Source organism: Stegodyphus dumicola, chromosome 7 (assembly GCF_044657685.1).
Source record: "Stegodyphus dumicola isolate Sdum_Otavi_A_Nest chromosome 7, ASM4465768v1".
Lineage (NCBI taxonomy): Eukaryota > Metazoa > Arthropoda > Arachnida > Araneae > Eresidae > Stegodyphus > Stegodyphus dumicola.
The window spans coordinates 54,079,951-54,102,541 of NC_140774.1; the positions used below are offsets into that span (position 1 = coordinate 54,079,951).

At 31.5% G+C, this 22,591-nt stretch overlaps 1 protein-coding gene across 2 annotated transcripts in view; it reads left to right on the forward strand.

The window, feature by feature from the left end:
- Window positions 1–22,591, forward strand: part of LOC118184025 (prolyl 4-hydroxylase subunit alpha-1-like) — a 71,644-nt gene that overhangs the window by 9,471 nt on the left and 39,582 nt on the right. For both annotated transcript variants that reach the window (XM_085820217.1, XM_085820218.1), the window contains exons 4-7: window positions 1,985–2,155; window positions 5,842–6,002; window positions 8,520–8,571; window positions 18,443–18,639. In XM_085820217.1, coding sequence (XP_085676343.1) covers window positions 1,985–2,155; window positions 5,842–6,002; window positions 8,520–8,571; window positions 18,443–18,639 — 581 coding nt within the window. The remainder of the gene's footprint in view (window positions 1–1,984; window positions 2,156–5,841; window positions 6,003–8,519; window positions 8,572–18,442; window positions 18,640–22,591) is intronic.

Genomic DNA, 22,591 nt, shown 5'->3' on the forward strand with positions numbered 1-22,591 from the left:
GGCATGTGTTAATAGTCATGTGGTGATGAAAGCAAAAAATAATAAGTAATGATTCCCCAGGTTGACATTAGGAATGCAAATTATTCAGTAGGTGCAAAATTAATTTTATTTTGATGTAAAACATTTCGGTTTGAGAAATGTGCCAAGCAAAAAAGCCAAAAAAGGTGGCTATGGAGCCAAATTATTGACCATACAGATTTATGGTAATAAATGATTGTTTTCTCAATATGAAGGTATTTTATTTAGTGCTGAAGTGAAATGAAGAATCAGCCCTCTTCACATGTTTTATGAAAAAAATATATGGAGCACAAACATAAAGTATACAAAAAAATTTCTGAAAAAAAAAAAAAAAAAAAAAAGAGTTGGTGATCCAGAGGTCCAGATTTAGATCACTCTTTTGTCTATTGAATGTCCAGATTTCAGACTTTGTACTGTATAACTAAAAATTTTAATAAAATAATCTCGTATAAAACTCAGTTTGGCAGGACACTAAGCTGACCAAGTTACAAATAACTGTTTAAAAAAAAATGAAAGCTTTTTGTGGAAAATAATAAAAGTTATAAACCTCTGGAACAGGCATCAGTATTAAATGTCACAATTGTAAGGGAAAACTGAGAATGCACTTTTGGCCCTAGGTGATTAAGCATCCCATCATTTTATCGAAAATGTTGATCAAATGCTTTTGCTTCCAAACACCAGTTGCACACGGGAAGTGTGAAACAGATGCATCAAAAAAGTAATACCAAGCTTTACTCTTTGTGTCATCAAAAATTAAATTTTAATTGCAGAAAGAATAAGAGATATTGAAATTAGTGCAAGAATAACAATGCAACTAGTGAACAACTAATGAAAAGCCATACATCTTGCTGTTCTTACTTTAAGAGGTCTGTGTTTAATTTTCAGAATATTTCATCTGCAGCTATATTTAAATTTTTATAGCAGTCACTGATTTTTGTATAATTTTCCAAAGCAGCAGAGAAAATAAAATGCTTTGTAATTATTTACTAATTTTTAAAAGCATGTACATTTTTTTAATATTAAGTTAAACTTTAAGCAATTCTTAAATTTTGTAAAGCATGATAATCTTTGCTCTTTGCATGTCAGATTTATCATGTTTTGTCACAGTAATCATGAGCAGTTTATTGGGCAGATGCTAATTCATAGTTAGGAATTTTTCACATGTCCTTTGCACTTCTGATATGAAATTAACAACCAGTATTCTAGTGTCATGAGAGAACGACAGATATAGAATTGTGTTTAATTCCTTTACTAAAGAACTTGTGTAGATCTTCTCCATTAGATGTGCTAAATAATTCTCTCTTGACAAAGTATCAACTTGATACCTCTAGCAAGAAACACACTTTTGTCATTAACTTCATGTCAACTGTGGTAAAATTTTGCTGATCATAAGAAATATATCTCTTAGATTAGTCATTTCCATAGCCAAAGAGTGAAACAGAATAACATTAAAAAAATTATTTACAATACATGCTTAGAAATAAGAATATTATTGTAAGAAATCAGAAAAACCCATTTAATTCAACAGTGAGCAATAAGCAGCATTGACGTATATATAGGTTTCTGTAGAAAGTTGTTTGATGTGTGTATACGTAATAGGGGGAAAAAATTTCCTTTATATAGCCATAGAAAGAAATAGATTATAGTTTTCTTCAAGAATCTGATCGTGAATGCTATGCAGTGAATTTTTAAGGTGAAGACAGCACAATAAGTCAATGATACCAATAAGAAATGTATTGATGGATTCTGAAAATAGCCATTATATATGCAGTTGTCTATAAAAATATTAAAAATTAATATTTTTAACTGTAATTTGATATAACATGAAATTCTTAGTATTATTTTTCAAATGAATTCACTCATTGAAATTATCTGACCATTAATTTTATAAAATAACATAGAATATTAAAATGACTTTTATTATTGAATATAAATTCTGGTTTTTAAAATTTTTCATTATTTTTAGATCTTATTGAAAATATCACACAAACAAGAGAGGATTTGAAGTTTCCTGAAGATGAAGATCTCACTGGGGCTGCTGAAGCACTACTGAGATTGCAAGATACTTATAAATTGGATACCTCTACCTTAGCTCGTGGGCAAATATCAGGAACTAAGCAATCACATGAGTTAACAGGTAAAAGAATTTTCCTGTGCTTATTTTTTCTTTATTTAGCACTTTTTGATATTTCTGCTTATATATACATGTTGTTCAAATAGAACAATTTGCATTTACAAGCAGAAACATTGCTGGCTTTCTATAGAATTTTTATTAACTCATGATAATTAAAATTAATTCAAAGTGTTTCTAATGTGTCAAATTCTTTCAGAAGTTCTACTTTATGTGTTTTTCGTAGAATATAGTGGCATTGCTTCACATCATTAAAAACACTTTTATATTCATTATAACCATGACTGGAACCATATGTAAGCAAGTTATGATAAAAGTACACAGAACGAATTAGTACTGTCTTAGGGTTTGAAAAGTTGCAAAATAAATAATGCAGCATCTTGTGTCATCAAACAGTAAATAGAAGTTCTGAGCAATTATTTGGAAAATCTGAATTTACTCTTTGGGAAATTAAGGCCAAATTGCTGATTACCAGGTTAGTGATCATAAAACTGCATTAAATATAAAATATGTCTAAGATTTATTTAAAAGAAAAAATTTTTCCATGGCACTACTCCTTTTCCCCCAGCTAACAAATTGTTTAAAATGCTCTTTACGGGGTGTCTAAAAAGTATCATACATTAAATTTATGATTTATCAAGCTACTTCATAATTCTGTAAAAGTATCATATATTAAATTTATGACTTATCAAGCTACTTCATAATTCTGTTTCTGTAAAAGATGTTAAAAGTGTCCCACTGACATCCAGCCATGTCTGTACATATTTCTGTATGTTGGCAAAGATTTTCCTCAGGGTATGTATTAAGCAGTGTGGTGGATTGTATGTTGGTCATCACTGCAGCCTATAATTGCTGAAATGTGTATGGATTATCTGCTTACACATTCAACTCATTGCTTTCTGCAGCGAAAATTCAGGCTAATCTGAACTCGAAGAGATGATGTAATTTCTATGTTTCTGTAATTACTGTTTACTGATTTTTCACAAACCTAATATTTTTTAATATAAAGGTGTGTTACAGTACATCAGGATGTGATGATAACATAGATTGTATGCACTTTATACAAATAGAAAATATGTTAATTTGGGCAGGACTGTTGATTATAAAATCACTACACTGAACATTCGGCTTCTCCCACCGAAAGCCAGTCTCCAACTCACTTTTTTCCTTAACCTAGGGGGCACTATTTACTTTCAGGAGTAGAGTTTTGAAGGACAAGACGCTACACTCAGGAAATGGGGACTCTAGAGTACTGTATTGTTAGTTTTTGCATCTGCAATTTATGCTATATTTTAATGTGATGTATAAATCAGAACCATTATATACTTTTTCAGTATGGGCATTCTTCACTTTTTGATAATTTACTCTTTCAAGTCCTTTTCAGTTACATCTGAAATCTGTGTATTTGTTGCATTGTATGCTCATTCAACCTATTTTATTATATATTTCTTTTTAAAGCTCTGAGGATTTTTCCATTTAAAACAGCATTAAAACAATTAAGAGTTGCATTGGAGGAAATTAGACAAACAGCTTAAAGAGATGTTTTGAAGAACTTAATCCATATTTGTGGCTAATTTCCAGTTTTGGGAATTCATTGAAAATCATTTCTAATGCAGTTGACGTGGTAAAGAAATTAGAAAAATAAGTGCAAGTTAGCTCAAGTTGCATGATAAGATCATAACTTATGAAAACTAATTAACTGATTAGGTGAAAAGCACAGAATGTGAAGTCGTGCCTAATGATATGGCTTAGGCTATGATATTGGTAACTGAAAAATTAGAAGAATTACCAAATAGATTATTGAATTATATTTTGAACAAGGTTGATCCAGTTTCAAAAGAAATTCTGAAAAAAGTAGATGGCTAAAAATTAAAAAGACGACTTAGAGAAAGCCAAATGAAGAAATCTCTTTGTTTTTCCATTTCAAATGGCACATTCTCAGCTACTGTCACTTTTAACCTTGGAGTTTCAGAGGCATTAACCTCCTCATATCTCCATCAAAGTCTCTATCTCCTTTAACAGAAATTTTCAGATTTTTTTAAATTCCTTATGAAATATCTTTTCAAAATCTTTAATAAATTATAATTCAAATATGCATTCATTTTTCATTTATGTAAGAATCAAAATATTTGTTGCATTTTTCACTGATGTGGTAATGAAATATTTTATTTAGTTCACTATATAAATTGTATGTATTTTATGCTTAGGTTTATTTGAGTGTACTTTTATACGTGTGTATAATGTATTTCTTAGCTGTTTCATAAATATGCAAATGATATGATATTTATGTTTTTGATGGCAAAAAAGTATATAAAAACTAAAGATTACTAAGGGCACATACTGATGCTTTCTGATTTTCAGTTATGTTTGGATAATTAACTTGAATCCGTCCACATGGATCCATTATGCTTCGATCCTGAACTCGTAGATAATGCCTGTATTTCTCTTGTGTAATTATTTTCAGTAAAGTGGCTTGTATGTAGCTTTTGAGATAATGTAGCTTGTGTAGATAAATAATTGTCTGTAAGATAATGTGGCTGCTTTCAATAAAGTGACTTGTATATAGCTTTCAAGATTTAACTGCTTTTAAGAGAGCAACTCCCCTTAAAGAAATTCAGAGCTTTAATTATTTATGACAAGAAGGCTTAGTTTTTTTTAATTTGTTTAACCCTCTGGCTGATCATACCGCGATTTCCGCTGCATATGTTTTTTTTCCTTTATTGAGGAGTGCATCCCGTTTTTTCCCCCATTTAACCATTGAAATAAATTATGTACAGTATTAGGTGTTTAGTTTATGTTTTAGCCAACAGATATTGTTGGTTGTTCACTAAATTGCGGCATTTGAAGGCATGTGGTATTAGCGATCAAACTTCACTTTTTGCCACTTTTTTCTTACAGAAATATCTGCTAGAAAACATTCAGTGATTATCTTAATTATTTAATTAAATTATTGATTAGATTGATTATTAATTAGATTTATTGAATCTGGTGCAAAAACTGTAAACTCTTATCATACTAAACTGCTTTTTTAAAGTATTTTTCCCTCAGCGCTTATAAGAAAATATATTCTTAAATTTTACTTTTTTATATTGTGCAATAAATGGAAATTAACTGTAATTCAACTGAAATTTATTTTAAATTTTTTTTTTTTTTTTTTTTTTGATAACATCTGAAATTGATTTTTCAGGCAACTTAGTTTCTCATGATAAAAATCTATATAAAAAATATTTTCTAGGAAGAAAAAGTGCATTTTTCAATTCTCATATATAGATTTAAAATATGTAAAAAAAAAAAAAAAAAAAAAAAAAATTTAAAATTACGCAGTTTTGGAAGTGATTTTGGTCCACAAATTGAGCAGTCAGAAGGTTAAGACTTATTAAAGCTACTTACAAAGTTTTGTAATTTGTTCAAGATGTTATTTTGAATACAATTTCAATAATTTAAAGTGCTAATATTGATGCTTAATATGTACTTTTCTAGTCATTTATTTTGATTTTTTATGCAATAGTATTTAAACCTGTCATTAATTTAAAATTATAAATGAAAAATTCTGTAGTTTATTAAAAATACATTTAAAATTTTTTTTAATTATTGAAAAGTTGATTATTATTGCATTTTAATATTTAATATTTTTTATCTTTTAATTCTAAGCATAAAAATAAAGTCATAAGTACTAACTTTATTCTTATCAGCTAATGACTGTTTTGAACTTGGAAGACAATCGTATAATAATGGAGATCATTATCATACTATTTTATGGATGCAAGAAGCATTAGACAGAGTTTCTGAAGAAACAAACAAAACAGTAGATAAAGCTGAAATACTTGAATATCTTGCATTTTCAACTTATATGGTTTGTATATTGCTTTATTTCCTTGTTAATTTAAAAATATTTTTCCCATGATTAATCTCTTGTTAAACTTGAATAACTTTAAGAAGTAATGAGTTGCATGAAATTTGTCAAATTAGAATCTACCCAAATCTGCAGAATCAGCATTGGATTAGGATTTAGGTTAAAATAACACGCTGAACAACGATTATTTAATTAAGTCAAATAACAAAAAATCAGCGTTATATTTGCAGATTTTCCAGAACTAGTTTCAATGGTTTGATTAGCAAACTGCTGATGATGATGTTTGCTGATGGAGATAGTTCGGTAGTCAAAGCATCGAAATTAGTTCTGAAAAATTTTCAAATATAACGCTGATTTTTGTTGTTTGACTTCTAAAATAATTGGATTAGGATGTTAATTTAAACTGTATCTTCAGCCTCAGATAATATTTTATGATTGTATTTTCACATTTCTTATCAGTATTATTTAGTATTAGCTTACTTAGCTGTTTGTTTACTCTCTAGTTTTAAGTATTTAGTTTCTAGTTCTTTATATACAGAGTGTTTATAAAGTCCCGGACCCATTTTGATGTTTAATAACTCATAAAATAATGAAGATATAAACAAACTTATGACATTTATTGATGGAATAACTTATATCATTTCCTTTTCAGGTTTGAATATATTTACTTTTGTAAATATCGTCTGTGCGTGTGGTTAATTTCAGATAATTTCATTTTCCAGTCTAAATATCTGTACTTTTCTAAATATCGTCTGCTTATTAACTGCATTTTTCTCTCTTTTGTTTTTGGCAACTATTGCAATGTTATGTTTACTTTTGATGTGTTTGTTCTAGTATTTTTGTATGTGATGTTTTATTCGATCGGATATTAAGAAGAATGCATACACCACAAGAGAAAGCACAGATTTTATGGTGGTTCATAGAAACAAAATCCATAATGCAAACACAGAGAGATTGCAGAAGAATTTACCAAAACAATCCTCCATCCAAAAGCAGCATCTTGTGGTGGAAAAAGAATTTTCTAGAAACTGGAAGTATCGCAGACAATAAACGCTCTGGACGTCCATGCACAAGTGATTTTGATGCTGAGCGTGTCAGAGAGACATTTTTACACAATCGTAGAAGATCTGTGAGATCAGCAGCAAGAGAATTGGATATGCCAATTTCGATGGTGTACAAGGTTATTAAGAAAAAATTAAGACTGCATGCATACAAAGTTTAAGTTGTTCAAGTTTTGGAACCGGACCATAGGCCTAGGAGGATGGCCTTTGTAACAGATATGCTAAGGTGGATAGAAAATGATGCTGAATTTCTGAAGTGCATAATGTTCTCCGACGAAGCATCCTTTCATCTTTGGCATTGTTAATCGCCATAATGTGCGCATATGGGGATCTGAAAACCCCCATGAATATCGTGAGGCACAAAGGGATTCCCCAAAGGTTAATGTGTGGTGTGGACTAATGCACGACCGAGTCATTGGGCCTTTCTTTTTTACAGGAAAGACGGTCTCATCAGTTGTATACTTAGACATGTTGGAAAACTTCATATTTCCACAACTAGAAGAGCTTCAGTTACATGTCTTTTTGCAACAAGATGGTGCACACTTCATCGGGGTACCATCGTTCATAGTTCTTTGAATGACCATTTGACAGGAAGATGGATTGGGCGAGGAGTTCCAATTCCTTGGCCACCCAGATCACCTGATATAACGCCGCTGGACTTTTTCCTTTGGGGATTTGTAAAGGACAATGTTTACAGGAGGAGAATGTCGAACATTGATGACCTACAACCGCAATAGCCTCTGTGGATGCCGACATGCTTGCCAGTACCTGGCGTGAAATTGAATATCGACTTGATATTCTCTGCGCAACAAAGGGGGCACACGTGGAAGTTCATTGACAAGGGTCATGAAAGTTTTTGAGTCTATCTAATCATTTATGTTATTAAATCTTTATTATTTTATGAGTTATTAAACATCAAAATGGGTCCAGGACTTTATAAACACCCTGTGTATATAAAATTAAAGACATAAAGTAGGAAAATTAGAACTAATTTTTAACAAAAAACCAAAAATTGAAATCTATAATTAATAAATTTCAAATAATCTTATAAATGCAACAAAGAATTAAAAGAATGTCAAAACCAATATATATATATGTGTGTGAATTTTTAGAAATTGCTGAGTAAAGTTCAGGGTGTCAATGATTTAAATCATGATTTTAATGAGATATTTTCTCACTTTTTTTAAATGACAGAAAATGATGTGTTAAAAACCTTTGTCACAGCAAAGCAATTAAATCAAATATTTATTGAGGTGATATTCCTATTGAACTATAGCTAACTGTGCTTATTGAGGGTATTGTAGTTTTTTAAAATAGTTTTATTTCATGACTGAAAAAGTTTAAAGTAATTGGGGAAGTGAATAATAATTTTTAAGCTTTCTTTACTTATGATTATTAATGTTAAATATGTAGCCTTTTTCATTGTTTAATTTATTATTATATTTTTTGTAACTAGCAAGGGAATACAAGACATGCCTTGAAACTTACAATCGACTTATTAGAATTAGGTAAGAATAGAAAGTTCATTAACTTTCTTTTAATTGTTCTGACTATCTGCTGTATTTTCTAAAATAGACTTTTATTAACATTAGTAATTAAATACTTTACAGTTATGCTTTTTTCATTCCAAATGATTAAAGTGTTGTAATTCTTCAAAACTGGGGGGGGATTTTTTTTTAAAATAGTAGTAGGTAGTTTGATGATTATGAGAAAACAAGAGTTCACAACTTTTTGTACTGTAATTCTTCTCAGAATTGTCAAAATGTCAAACTACATCCTCTCTCCATAATTTAAATAGTGCATTCCAACTTAATTGTAAAAGATGCCTGTGTCTTAAATGTTAATTATTTCTAATAAGTATGCATTATTTACATACTTATATTTATCCAAATTAATCAATGATATAAATGAGAGAAAATGTTTCTGTTGGCTGCTGTGTTCTTGCTTGAGGCCTATATTCAGCTGTTTTCTGCCATTTGGGGTTGTGGTCTCAGTTATGCTATTGCTGAACTTTGTTGTGAGCCTTCTGTTATACGTTAGATATGCCAGTCTGGGAGTGGGGATTCCTTAGTTTAAATCTGTTGATATAAACTTTTTTATAAAATAAATTTATTTGAAAGGATTTAACAACATCTTGGATATAGATTTTTTTTTTTTTTTTTAAATTTCAATTCTTTAACTGGGAAATTGAGAGTATTTTATCTATTCAATTTATTGAAAAAAATTTAGTTGTATTTGACATTTGAAATAACAATTGTCTGAAAGATTTTGTAACGATAACAGAATAACATAAGGCATATACTCTTCATTTTTATATTGGATGTAGGCAAAAGTTGTACTAGTTTCCTAATTGAAAATGAAGAAAAGGAGAAAACATAAAAAATAAAGTACTTATGATTTCATATATTTGCATCATAATATGGGACTACTTGTCATCAGTATGGTGCTAAATTATCCCATATCAATAAAATTTCTTTGTTTTGGGATCAAAAAAATGTGTCATTTTTCAGCCTTTCCACCATCAGAGGTTTGGAAGTTAAAGTTGTTTTATTATGATCAAAACAGGTAGTTGTCTGTAAAGCCAGGAAGATATTCTGGGTGCATTAACATTCTTGATAAAGTCTAATAATTTTTGCCTAGTGATTGAATTAAGTTGAGATCTGGCATTTTTGTGGTGAAAGTTTATACGTTTGAGAATGACCAAGTGCTAATTTTCAGTTTTTGTTGTTAGCAATAGAGCTCAGTCAGTTAGTTAAATGCTAACACCTCTCAATTAAGTGTTCTTTTTGCATTTTACCATGCACTTTATAAAAACGTTTGACTGGCGTTGAGTAAAATATTTGCAAACCCTAAAGTCTGTTTTCGCCCCATTTCTTCTTTCTCAATGTTGGTTTAGTTGCATTATACAATCCATGGTAAAACTGCTAATGGAAATTTTTGTGGGGCTCCCTTTCATTGAATTGCTAAACACACTTTTGTAGTGCCTTCTTTCCTTAATGCTTTATTTGCTTATCTTGCCCTATGTTTTAGCCAGCTTTTCCTTTTGGGATAATTTTTTTTTTTTTTTTTTTTTTTTTTTTTTTTATTAATTGCCTGTGCTTTGAAACTAGGTAAACAGTCCTTTGACATTTGAAGGTATGATACAGTACTCATTTCTCATCTCGCATTACAGGGTCCCTTTCACTACTAAGAACGTAAAAATAATAAAATAAGCTTTTTGGTGCCAGACATAATGCAACCATAATACATCAGTTCTTAGTTAGAATAAGAGGATGGTAGGACACAGCAGCATAATCCAGAGCATTTTTTAAATCTCTAATGGCCATTCAAAATGTGTTGATCTTTATATTTTCCATTCCCTTCCAGAATTTCTGAAGCCATTGGTGAATTCTGTTTTTGTCAACTCTGTCTTCTCCATACACTTGAAAAATGCTGTGGCTTTGATAATGTCTTTATCAGTTTCCTGTTGTAAATATTATCTGATGTATGTTTCATATTGCTCACCATTTTAAATGTTTAACACGTGATTTAATCTGAAACTCAGTGCCATAATTTGTTTTATTGATTCATGTTATTGCTGTGTAATTTATTCACTAGTAGTTAGCATTTGTAAAAGATGTAGGACTTTTGCATGCACCCAATAAGTACAATTAAATGACATTATTTAAGATATCTTTTTCTAAAATTTCATAAGGAAGAAGATTATGCATTATTTAGTTTTGGGATAAGAATATTTAAAATAAGCATTTCAAATTGAAAAACATTCTTAATAACAACTTTATGAAACATTAATGATTCTATCAATGTAATTTTTTATCCATATTTTCCCTATAAAGAATAAGACTAGGTATTAAATTTTAAAATAATTGTTCTGCCTAGAGGTTTCATTAGTACAGCAGTTATATGCCTGTCTTCAGATAAAAGGAATATTAGGTTTAATTTCTTAGCAAAGCTTATATTTTGCAGTAATGGCCAAATTAAAATAGGGCTCTAGTGTTAGGTAGTGTGACCAGGATACGTTGGTTTTTAGTTCAAGCAGGAGGATTTTAGGACACAGCAGTTCAATGACTATTCAAACAGATATAAGCTAGTGTTGCACTTCAGTAGTGAAACGGTAAATACCTATCTTCCAGCTGAAGAGATTCAGAGGTCTGCAGCTTGAAACTGATCATTTTGAAAAAGTTTCATAAAAAAGTCACTATTGTTTATGTAAATCTGGAAAAACACCTCAACTTCTTTGCCAGAAGTTGATGTTTATAATAATGCTATAGTTAAAAGTAGTGTTTAAAAACATTTGATTTTTGGAAAATCAAGTAAATTACTAATGTGAAAATAGGTCAGTGTAGAAGAAATATGTTATGATGAATATCTTGATCATAGGAAATACAAAATTTTTATCCTTATCACTAGTGGTTTAACTGGTAATTTGTCAGTTTTTATTTTATCCGTATTCAAATAAATTAGTATATCTTAAGTATATTTTTTGTGTTACAAATCAAAGTATCTGTATTAGAAAAATATTTATCTTCCTCGTTTAGATTTAGTGATACATCTCACTTACTGCCTCAGCATTTCAAATTTAACACCAGTATATTAAAAGCTATAGAAATCAATTGTAGCTTCAATTTTTAATTGTATTTAATCTTGATATATTAGAGAAAAAGGTTATTTCCTCCTTTTCTCATTTCATAATCTTTCTTAATTATGAAAGATTTTACATAAAAACTACTGCTGTTATGTCTATAAAAGAACTTGTAGCAAGTATATCTAATTATTAAAGAAAGCATAATTTTTTGTTCTTTTCCACTGCCACTAAATAATTCCTGCTGCTTATTTTATAAAAAGAGAAATTTGTAAAAATAGGGGAAGTGTTACATTGGTAAAAAATAATGTTCATTGTTTTATACCAGTGCAAAACCTTGCTTAAATGCAAGTTTAATTAGTATGCCAGTGCAAAAATGAATGCAGGCATTGCATGTTCTATGTCAGCACAGAGATAAACACAGACTGATTACTGTAAAAAAAAATCCTATATTTTATTTCTTATTGTATTATAATAAATAAAGTATACAATTACATAACATTTAACATATATTTTTTTTTACTAATACACTGCCCAACATAGAAAATGCAGCACCATAAAGATTTGGCCATATAAATATGCAAATTTCGGAGAATGCATAGCAGAACACGTCATACAGATGTAAGATGCATGTTGGTCACATGATTATAGCTCAAGAAAAAAAGGGAAGGGAATGGCAAACAAATCAATAATTGCTACTCTCTGCTGCTTAGGAAATCAGGAATTTCAATGTTCCAGAAGGCACATGTGAATGAAGATATGCCTGGATGATGGCACCATAGGCAGTTCCAGGAAATGGGTGATTTTGAGTGGTCAAATTTTTGGCTTACATATGGCTGGTTGGTCTTACCATCATATTGCCACCGAAACGCAAGTAGATGTATCCACTGTGCATAGAATTTGGTCTAGATGGATCAATGAAGGAAATTTAAATAGTTGCGAAAGACCAGATGCATTTAGACATGCTACAAAATGCACGGATTGATGCATACGAAGAGAATCAGTGGTTGCCCCACAATCGACTACTATGGACATTTTGTGAAATGTACAGGGAGCTTTGGATGCTCCAGTATCTGGAAGAACAGTTTCTCAACATTTGGATGAAAGCAGCTTGCATGCAAGTCGCCCTTCGCAAAGACTACTATTAACGCCAAACCATCAATGTGAGAGACTGCGATGGTGTCCTCAACAAATCGCTTTGACAACTGAATGGCATAATGTGATATTCAGTGATGAGTCTTGGTTTTATTTGTCTGGCGAGAGTCACCAGTTAAGAGTCTAGAGGTGTCAAGGAGATAAGACTACTGTTGCTGAATGTTGCACCGTTCGTCATTGTGGCATAATGGTTTGTGGTAGCACAAGTCATGATAGCAGGTCACCCTTGTTATGCATTAGAGGCACACTGATGGCACAGCAGTATGCTGAGGACCAGCTATCATGCGATCACAACCAGCTGCAGCCGGTTGTGCTACCTTATCTTCAGTGGCTCCAAAATTGGTATTTTCTAGCAGGACAATGCAACATTGCACATGGCATTCATTAGTTAACAAGCCTTGCAGGATGTCCCATTTCTTCCTTGCCCTGCATTGTCCTCTGATCTTTTGCTGATGAAGTCTGTCTAGGATGTGATTCGTCATTTTTCTTCTCTGGCCCAGCTGTTATGGGAAGATGAATTTTGGAGGAAGGTTCACAGCATGAGGTTGTTAGTATAAATGTTGTTAGAAAATAATTTCCCTCTTTTTTTTTTTTTTTTTTTTTTTTTTTTTCTTTCCTAACTTTTTTTTTCTCTCTCTTTTTCTTTAACTAAGCAAATTTATTGGATGAAATTCCATACCTGATTTTTTTTTTGGCAGGGTTGGCAGGAGTATTTGTTTGTAAAATGAAAATACAAATTTATTTGCACTCATATTTAATAACACATATTGCTGCCCATGAGAATTTAAATGAAAAACATTTATCTAAGTATGTATTGTTTCACTTTTCTCTCTTTCAGTTTCTTATTTTATATGTTAGTAAAATGATTGTCTATTAGCTCATTATATCATACATTATGTATTTCAGAACTTTGTGATTGTGAACTCTTTCTTTTGTATTGCATTTATGCCATTAATAGCTCTCACTTTTTCCATTTTATGAAATCATAACAGCATAAATAAGGATACCATCGTATATTTCTTTAAAAGGTATAATTTAGGATTATCTAGATGGCTATTTATCACTCTAAAAATATCACTGTATTGAAAATGGACGTATTCTAATGTATTAAAAACACATTTGAAATCAGAATGTATATATCTTAACAAAAATCACATTTAGTTTTTAACTACTTTCATATCTGGTTGTAACGGAAGTTTTCCACCAAAAACGTTCTTAATAAACTTCGAAAAAAAAAAAAACATGAAAGCAGTACCTTTAGTATAGGTAGTAATCACCACCCAAATCTATGGTTTTCTGCCAATGGTTTGGTAGTTTCTCAAAACCTTCGCCCCAAAAACTATGTGGCCGCGAGTCCAAAACCAGACCAGCCTCATTTCGGGCATCCTGTGTAGAATGGAAGATGGCACAAGCAAGATTTAGCTGCAAGTGTGAAAAGAGGAAGGAGCATTGTTGGGGTTATATAGTGAGTGTGGCAAAATATCCCATTCGAGTCCATGTAGAGTCCAGCCAGTGAATGCAGACACGCGTGGTCTTGCACTATCTTGATCGAACATTACCTTTTTCCGCCGTAACTCAGTTTGACATTTTTCCTTCATTGCAGCGTCAACACAGACTAGCATCTCACTGTACATCTTACTGTCAAGTGTTTTATATTTTTCTAGATACTCTTTGTGGATAATACCACGGCAATCCCACTAGATGCAAAGCGTAATCTTTGTATTAGTCAATGCACTTTGCGATGCTGCCAATGGGCTCACCAGGTGCAGACTGACCCCCTTTTCAGCCTATGTTGTTGGTGCAAATCCACTTTTGCGCAAGTGACGATCCAGTCCAGAATTTTGTCCTTGCATTGATATTCGAGCAAATTAGTGCAGGCCCGAATGTATCTGTCCTTATCTGCTTGAGTCAGCTTATGCGACATCCAGCAATTGAACTTGTACTTCAAGTTTATGCAATGAATAGCACAACTAATGCATATGGCACTGATGCTAACTGCTTAGCAAGCTCTCGAGTGGTTGCATACTGATCTTCTATAAGCTCTCGCAGGCGGGCCTCATCAACATCAGTAGGCTGACCAGAGCACTTTGCTTCTTGAACGTCATAATCCTTGTTTGTGAACTTTTGGTACCAAACCTTCACAATGACATATGACAACATTAGTACTGAAAGCTATGCACGTGATTTAGTGACGTTCTGTAGCTGATTTTTTGTAACAGAGCTGGATGTAAATGATAGTTCTTACCTGGTAGTGGGATAGTTCCATTTCATACACCTTGTACCTAATGATAATGATATTTCTTTTACAAATTGCACAGCATAGTGTTCTAAAGTAGGCCTCCCTCTCTTTCAAATGCCAAAAAATTGTTTGACAAAATATGATTAAACACTCCAACACGAACTGTTTGTGCAGATGATATTTGTGGTGGGTGGGAAACTTTCGTTAAAACCCAATATATTTTGGATATCTAAATTGATACAGTAGTAATGTCCTCCTGCATCAATGTACACTGCACAAAAAAAGGGGGGAACATTTCTAATATCTCCCATTCTACTGGGCCAATTGGCAAAATTCAACTTGAGTTTTTCATGTCTCGAAAGCACGACTTAGGATATGTATTAGATTTATATATAGCATTGTTCTAATATGGGTATTTTGTCACAAAATAAAACTTTTTCTGAAATGACATGCCAATATTTTTCCATATTTTGATTCTACGACTCAGATTATTCAAAACTGCCAAGTTTGTAAAAATCATATGAGTAGTTTTTAAAAAATTGGCTCTCAAAATTTTAGCACCTCAGTGCTAAAATTTTTGCGGTTTTGCAGCTGAAGATGATGGTTCGGTAAAACCATCGAAACTAGTCCTGTGAAAATTTTGTGAATTAATGCTGATTTTTGTTGTTTGACTTCTAAATCAGCACCTCAGTGTTAATTGAATTTGATATATATTTATTAATATCTCTTTTTTTATTAAACTTACTTGATTCTTTCTTTCGTATGTCGAAATTTAGGTTCATTTCAAATAAAATTTGCCCATTTTTTATGATTTATTTTTAAAATTTTTATTTTTAAATAATTTTTATAAATTTTTCAAAAAAATTTTGAACTATAATCTATAAAAGTTTTACTAAAATCATCTAAGGTCTCAATCACATTATATTTCAGCTATGCGCGACTTGAAGTTGGAAGGGACAATTCTCAGAACCTGCACATTTCCAGGAAACCTACGTAGCTGGGTTACCATTTTCACTTACTACAAAGACTTGAATGCCAAACAGTAATCAATTATTTCTCAGATTGGGATCACATGATCCTTCAGAAGCAAAACTTTCATCTGATTGGTTGATCTCTACCGGGATATTTTTGGTGAGGTTTGAAAAAATCCCGCATAGCCACTACATCATTTCCATAGCAAGGCAGGATGTCACTTACAGTGGGTCTCTTTTTTCTAGAAATCCTCCCATTTAAACCAGTACTACCAGAATCTCGTTTCTCAGAAAAGTCTCGTCTAGCAGGGACTGTTGCCATATGTGATAACCTCTTTAAAATAGATGTATTTCTAAGCATATCTGTAAAAAACATTTTTTTTTACTAGAAATTTCTGAAGATATACGTGAATTTATATATTAGCATGTTTTGAAATTTGGCATATTTGTTGAAAGCGATAATAACATTAAATGTGGTTTAGGCACTTTGCTAAAATTATTTGAATGTAGGAACAGTGAGACTTTTTTTCCGCTCATGCACAATGTAAAAGGTCGGAACGACATGACTTTTTTTCGCTCCTGCACAATGGAAGGGAAAGGAAAATAGGTTGCCATATATTAAGAAGTGCCAAGTGAATTATTCTTGGAGCAAACTGAAAAAAAATGTGCAAAGGTAAATTTTTTAATTTCTCTGTAAATTTCACACTAAATTTTATAAAATTTAAGGCATATTTTGAGTCGCAGAATTGAAATATGGAAAAAATTGGTATGTTATTTCAGAAAAAGTCCAATTTTGTGTCAAAATACCTATGTTAGAACAATGCTATTTATAAATCTAATATATATCCTATGTCACGTTTTCAAGATTTGAAAAAGGAAAGTTGAATTTCGTCAATCAGCATGGTAGAATGGACATTATAGAACTGTCCCATTTTGTTTTTCATAGTGTACAATGTGTATTCGGCAGTATTATCAGTTTTCATATGGCAATCTGTTGAAAAAATTTTTTTGCATTTTTTTCATTTTTCCTCCCATTTAAATGTTTAAATTGTACATGGAGAGTAATTTTTGAAAATTTTTCTTTTAGGAAATTTAATGAATTTTAGAGACTTAACATAATAAAGCATATACAATCTGTAAATAAAATAATGAGACTTTTTCTAGGAGCACTTATGTTTATATTTAAATTGCAGATCCACCTAATTTCTTTCAAAATAGTTTTCTGTAGAACTTCCATATTGCCTGAGGCATTGCTCTCGCTCTTTATAGCAGTGCTGGAATTCTGAAATTGAAAGAGCCTTCACGCAGTCAGTCATGGATTCTAGCATTTTCTGTAAATTTCAGAATTCAGATGCCCCTTCAAATAGATTTTCAATCTTTGGAACAGGTAAAGTCATTGCAATTAGGGGCAAGCAAATTTGGGGCCTGAGAAGCAACAGACATGTGTTTTTCAAGCCAAAAAAAGATGTTACAGAAAGTACCGTATTACGAGATGCATTGTCATAATGAAGCATTCTAGGTCTGTTTAATGTTATGTCAAGTTAATTTAGCTTTCCTGTGATTAATCTCCCTCACAGTCAGCAATTTAACTACACAAGATTCTTGATTTTGTATGGTTATTTAATTATGGCTAAGCCTCGAGGGCTATCTGCCTAAGGGGAGGGATGCCTTCGTGGAGATCTTTCTAAGGGAAACTGGCTCATATACACGTTACACAAGGGGAAAACCATGAAAACAACCATGCAGCTAGCCCGTTCGCGGGATTCGAACCTTGGACCGAACTACCAGTGTTCAGCGACTTTGCCGCTCGACCGCTGAAGGGCCTTGATTTTGTATGCATTTTCATATGTTCTTTTTATTAAAGCCCTTCAGTTGATGCAACTTTCAAGCAAGCAAATGCCCTTCAGTTGATTCTCAACTTTCTGAAACTATTTAAAAACCTATGTTTTTAATATTATGTGTTCATTTCTGGAGTTGAATTTTTGAAAAACTTACAATCGCATTTCTTCGCAGTTTGAAACAAAACTTGATCGCACATTGTTTTTTTTTTTTTAAACTCGGATAATTTATTTTCATAATCGCAAAAGAAATTCACTTTATGAAAAATGCAGTAATACAATACATATGAAATCTGCAAAGTTGCAGCTTAAGTATGAGGTTTAGCTACTCTCACCTGCAGTGTTGGGTGCTATGCAATCAGTCTCTCTCTCTCTCTCTCTCTCTCTCTTTTTTTTTTTTTTTTCCGTTGTTGTTTGTTTTGTTTTATTTACAGATCTTATATATCTCATAAAAAATTCTTAAATTATAAAACTCCATTTATATGTGTGGTGCTTATTTTTAAAGAAATTTACTAAATCCATATGTAACTTTTTCATTGTTGTAATCAGTTAAAATAGTTTTCATCTAAATCTTTTGAATTTTATCAAAATTAGTGCCTGACCATCCAAGAGCTCAAGGAAATAAAGCTTATTATGAAGATGCTATTAGAAATGCTGCTCATACAAAACGTGGAGATGATGGTGATGTTCAGTTAGATGGAGATGTAAATTATTCTGAGTCCTCTAAATTAGACAGTGAATTATCAGAAAGAGAGCAGTATGAACAGCTGTGTAGGTCAGAATCTGTATCAGTGAGTTGATAATAATTTACTAATTTATATAAATAAATGTAAAGATGTTAAAAAAGTTATGATTCAAATAATTCACAATATTTATGTGAATTATATATATTAGTTGATGAGCATTGGATTTTGTCTACATAAATTCGAACCAAAATAAGAAATTCAAAAGTAACCTTAAAAGATAAGTATAATAAATCACATGAAATCTAGGTTAAGCATAAACCTGTTTTTAGTCTAGAAACAAGTAGATAATGTTTTTATTATTATTATTATTATCTATCAATGCATTTAGTGTCTTTTATACTTATGAATCACTTAAATTGACTATATATTTTAATTAAATTATTTATAACTATAATTAAATCAGAGTAAAAATTAAAATTAGACTTACTATGCAGTACAGTGCAAAGTCAGAGAGCTTTGTTAAGATCTTGTCAGGACTTCAGGGATTCCAGATTTTGGGATTTATCTGGATTTTAGATCATCACTTTAAATTAGTAAGATGACATGTAGTAATTATAAAATTAAAAGTATGAAATAGTTGTTTATGAAACAGTAAAGTATTTATAATCTTAATGGAATCAAAATTTACTAAAAACTTAATATTTATTTGTTTACAGTATTAAACATTTCTCTCAATGTAACTTGTTTAAGTTATTTTCCATTGTTTCTTGTTCAGTTCTTTTAAAGTTCCATTATTCAAGTCCTATAAATGCTAAGCTGAGAATTCAACTAAATTATCATTCAAAATTTTTTTTCTTCTCAGCAAACGTTTTTTGTTACTTTCTTCACTGCCAGTAGCAATATTTTCTGCATTGAGAATCATGCTAAAGATTTCAATTAGTGTCTCACTTTAGCATAGCTTAGCAATGTATCGTGAGATTGGTGATGAAAGACATACTCTTAAATTTTGTCTTTCTTCTATTCCATGGTGAAATTAAGCCTAAATTATATTAGCTTTTTATTATAAGTCTATTTCCTGTGTGTGCTTTTTAAGGCTTATCAGAGTTCCAAATAAGTAAATTCCCACATATATGTAGGGCTTATCTGAATAGTAAATCTGTTATTCTTGATTCCAGCAACACTAAATGTAATCATTTGTCCTTTGAATATCATTAACAAAATCTGTATTTTGCACATGGAAAGAAATTTCTCTTAAATTTCTCTTTCTCACAGCACAGTTGCCTGAAGTTTATAATTGCAAGTGCAATGTCAGCATAAAAGGTTACCATGCTGTGTGGTTCTCAGTCAATAAAATTTTTTAAAAAATCTAATGTGTACACCACATGACTTCTTTGTACGGAATATTAAATTATATGCATTTTTCTTGCATTTCATTTAAACTTATTGGATTGAATTAAATCTACTTCGCTGACGGCGCATAAACCACAATAGAATAAATGCATTCTTTAAAATTCACTCTATTTGTTTACCATAGCGACACTCTGGCGCTAGGTTCACTTAACAGCATTATATTTCATTCATATTATAACTCAGAATGCACAAAATTTATATCATTTAAAGAATTATCTAATCATTGCCACATGTTCTATTCAAATACTATAATAAAGCTAGAACAACGTATAAAAGAAATTAAGCAAACAAAACAAAAAAGAAACAGTGTTTTACAGACGCTTGAGTATTTCTCATTCAATTAATTCAGTTCTCAAGCTACCTGTATTAAAAATTACGAAGTAAATCTTAAATGCTTATTTCCTCAAAAAAATTTCATAAAGGATTAAGCATGATTTAATTCACTATAATAAATGAAGGCGTTATCTTTGTTGTTGCTAAGCTAAGTTTCTCTAGATTGGCAACAAATCCACTATTCTGCTGTTTCAAATGTAAACAAGCAATGGCTGCCATCAAAAAATTATTAGACTTTGTGGCTCTCCACTTAAACAACTTTAAAATTGTTGATAATTCTAAAAATATTGCATACAGATTTACTAATGGCATAAAAACCATAACTGGAAGATAAGAACAACATAGTTCAATCATTTTTAAAGCAAAAAATGTACAATTTACAAACATATAAGAGTAAAGAAACTGAGATCACTGAGCCGGGTAACAGATTGGATATATATATATAAATATATTCATATATGTTTGGTGTGGCCGATTGCAACCAAAATATGAGGTGCACATCTACATGTTATAGCAGTCCTATATACAAAATTTCAATGTTCTGAGTCTACTCGTTTTTAAGTTACGCAAGATACGTACGCACATACGTTCTTACAGACACCATGAAAAATTCTCTTCAGAATTCATTTTAAAGCAGTTTTATAATTTTTTTGGAGGAAAAGAGTCTTTTATTCTGTCCTTGCATACAGATGTCATGCAAAAATATCATTAAATTGCATTCGATAGCGGTTAAAATGGTTATTTTGTTGAAATATGCTGCCTGAAACTTTTTGCGATTACAATACTTCCTTTTTACTTCATACAAGGAAGTAAGAATGGCTTTAAATGTTGCTGTGTGAATCATTTCTCTAGCTGTCATAAGTTGATAGTCATATTGTGATGAAAGCAAAAAATAATAATAAATAATTGCCAGGTTGGCATCAGCAGAGCTTAAATTGCGCTGCAGCCCGGCTCTGGTACTTCTAAATTTTTAAGATAAATTACAATTCTAGCCGGAGCGCACTTGAGCCCTAAATAAGATGAGCTCTGGTACTTCTTTTTATAACTGAACCACAATTTCAGGGGGGAAAAAATTAGAATTCCTAATGCTTTATTTTAACAATAAACAGATCTTGCAACACTCAATTTGCCTAGAAATAACAAACTCGTGAGAACATGAGACATTCAAGTAATGTCCCCTCACTCACATGGGGAAACCTTTCCCTTTAAGAAGGGCAATAAATTTGGGGGAGTTTGTTTAGGAATGCGTAAATTTCTTGCCATGCTATCATATCTAGTGTATTGTTATCGATGGTTATAGTTAGTTATCCTCGCAGGAAGGAAAATTTGTGTTCTTAAATGTGCGTTAAGGGACAGCGAGTACAATTGTAAGGAGCCTAAGTTTTACTAACGTTTATTTTAAAACTGTACTGTCACTTCTTATTTTCTACTTCCGGCCAGAATTAAATGCTGTGTTATGCCAGAATTAAATGTGCTGTTTATGCAAATTGTCTTGTTAACACTAAGTACTTAAGTTGTGGCTTTTTGCCAAGAGAGGGAGAGAAGGAGTTTTAGGAAGCAAGCCGCTTGCCACTGTAGTTTTACGAGTTTTCCCTCGGTTGCTGGTTGCCTTTAAGGCCAGAGGTTTAGCCCTCTTGATATTTACAGATGTATCATAGTTTTAGCAGTTCAGCGTACTACATACGTACCTTTTTTTAAATAAAGGCCAGTCTTAATGCTAGACATTTGTATACTAATTCAAAGTTAGCTTTTAGTTAGAGTTTTAGTTAGTAGTTTTTATATTCTTACGTTCAGACCACAAGTGGTTGGTCATCTGTATTCTGAAGTTTGGAAATACCTGTAAAGTATTGAAAATAAAAGGTTTCGTATAGCCTTCCTGCTTGTGTTGTCTACTTCACACCTTCTTGAACGTAGCTTGAGTAAGCTTCCTGTTCTGATTCAGGACCATTCATGTTTCCAATGCAAATCAAGAGAAACACAAGTCCTGACACGATAAGAGTGAAATACTGAGACTGCTCAAGTACGTCCTATACATCGTCTTCCCACAGTATCCACTAATGTAACCAAATAAGGGGAGCGAAAAGTGTAACCAGCAACTTTACATTTATACTTAGGAGTCAGATTGAGAACTCATTTTACCCCTGACATACATCCATTTGATGCCTATAATTATATCAGCAGAGAGCCGCAGTCAAAGATAATGTTATCTCTCACAAAGATTCCCCTCATTTTTTGTTTCCACCCACTCATACGCTAACGCCCTCATTCCGTTTTGCCCTGCTTTTAGCATTATCTAAATTTTCATCTGCTATAC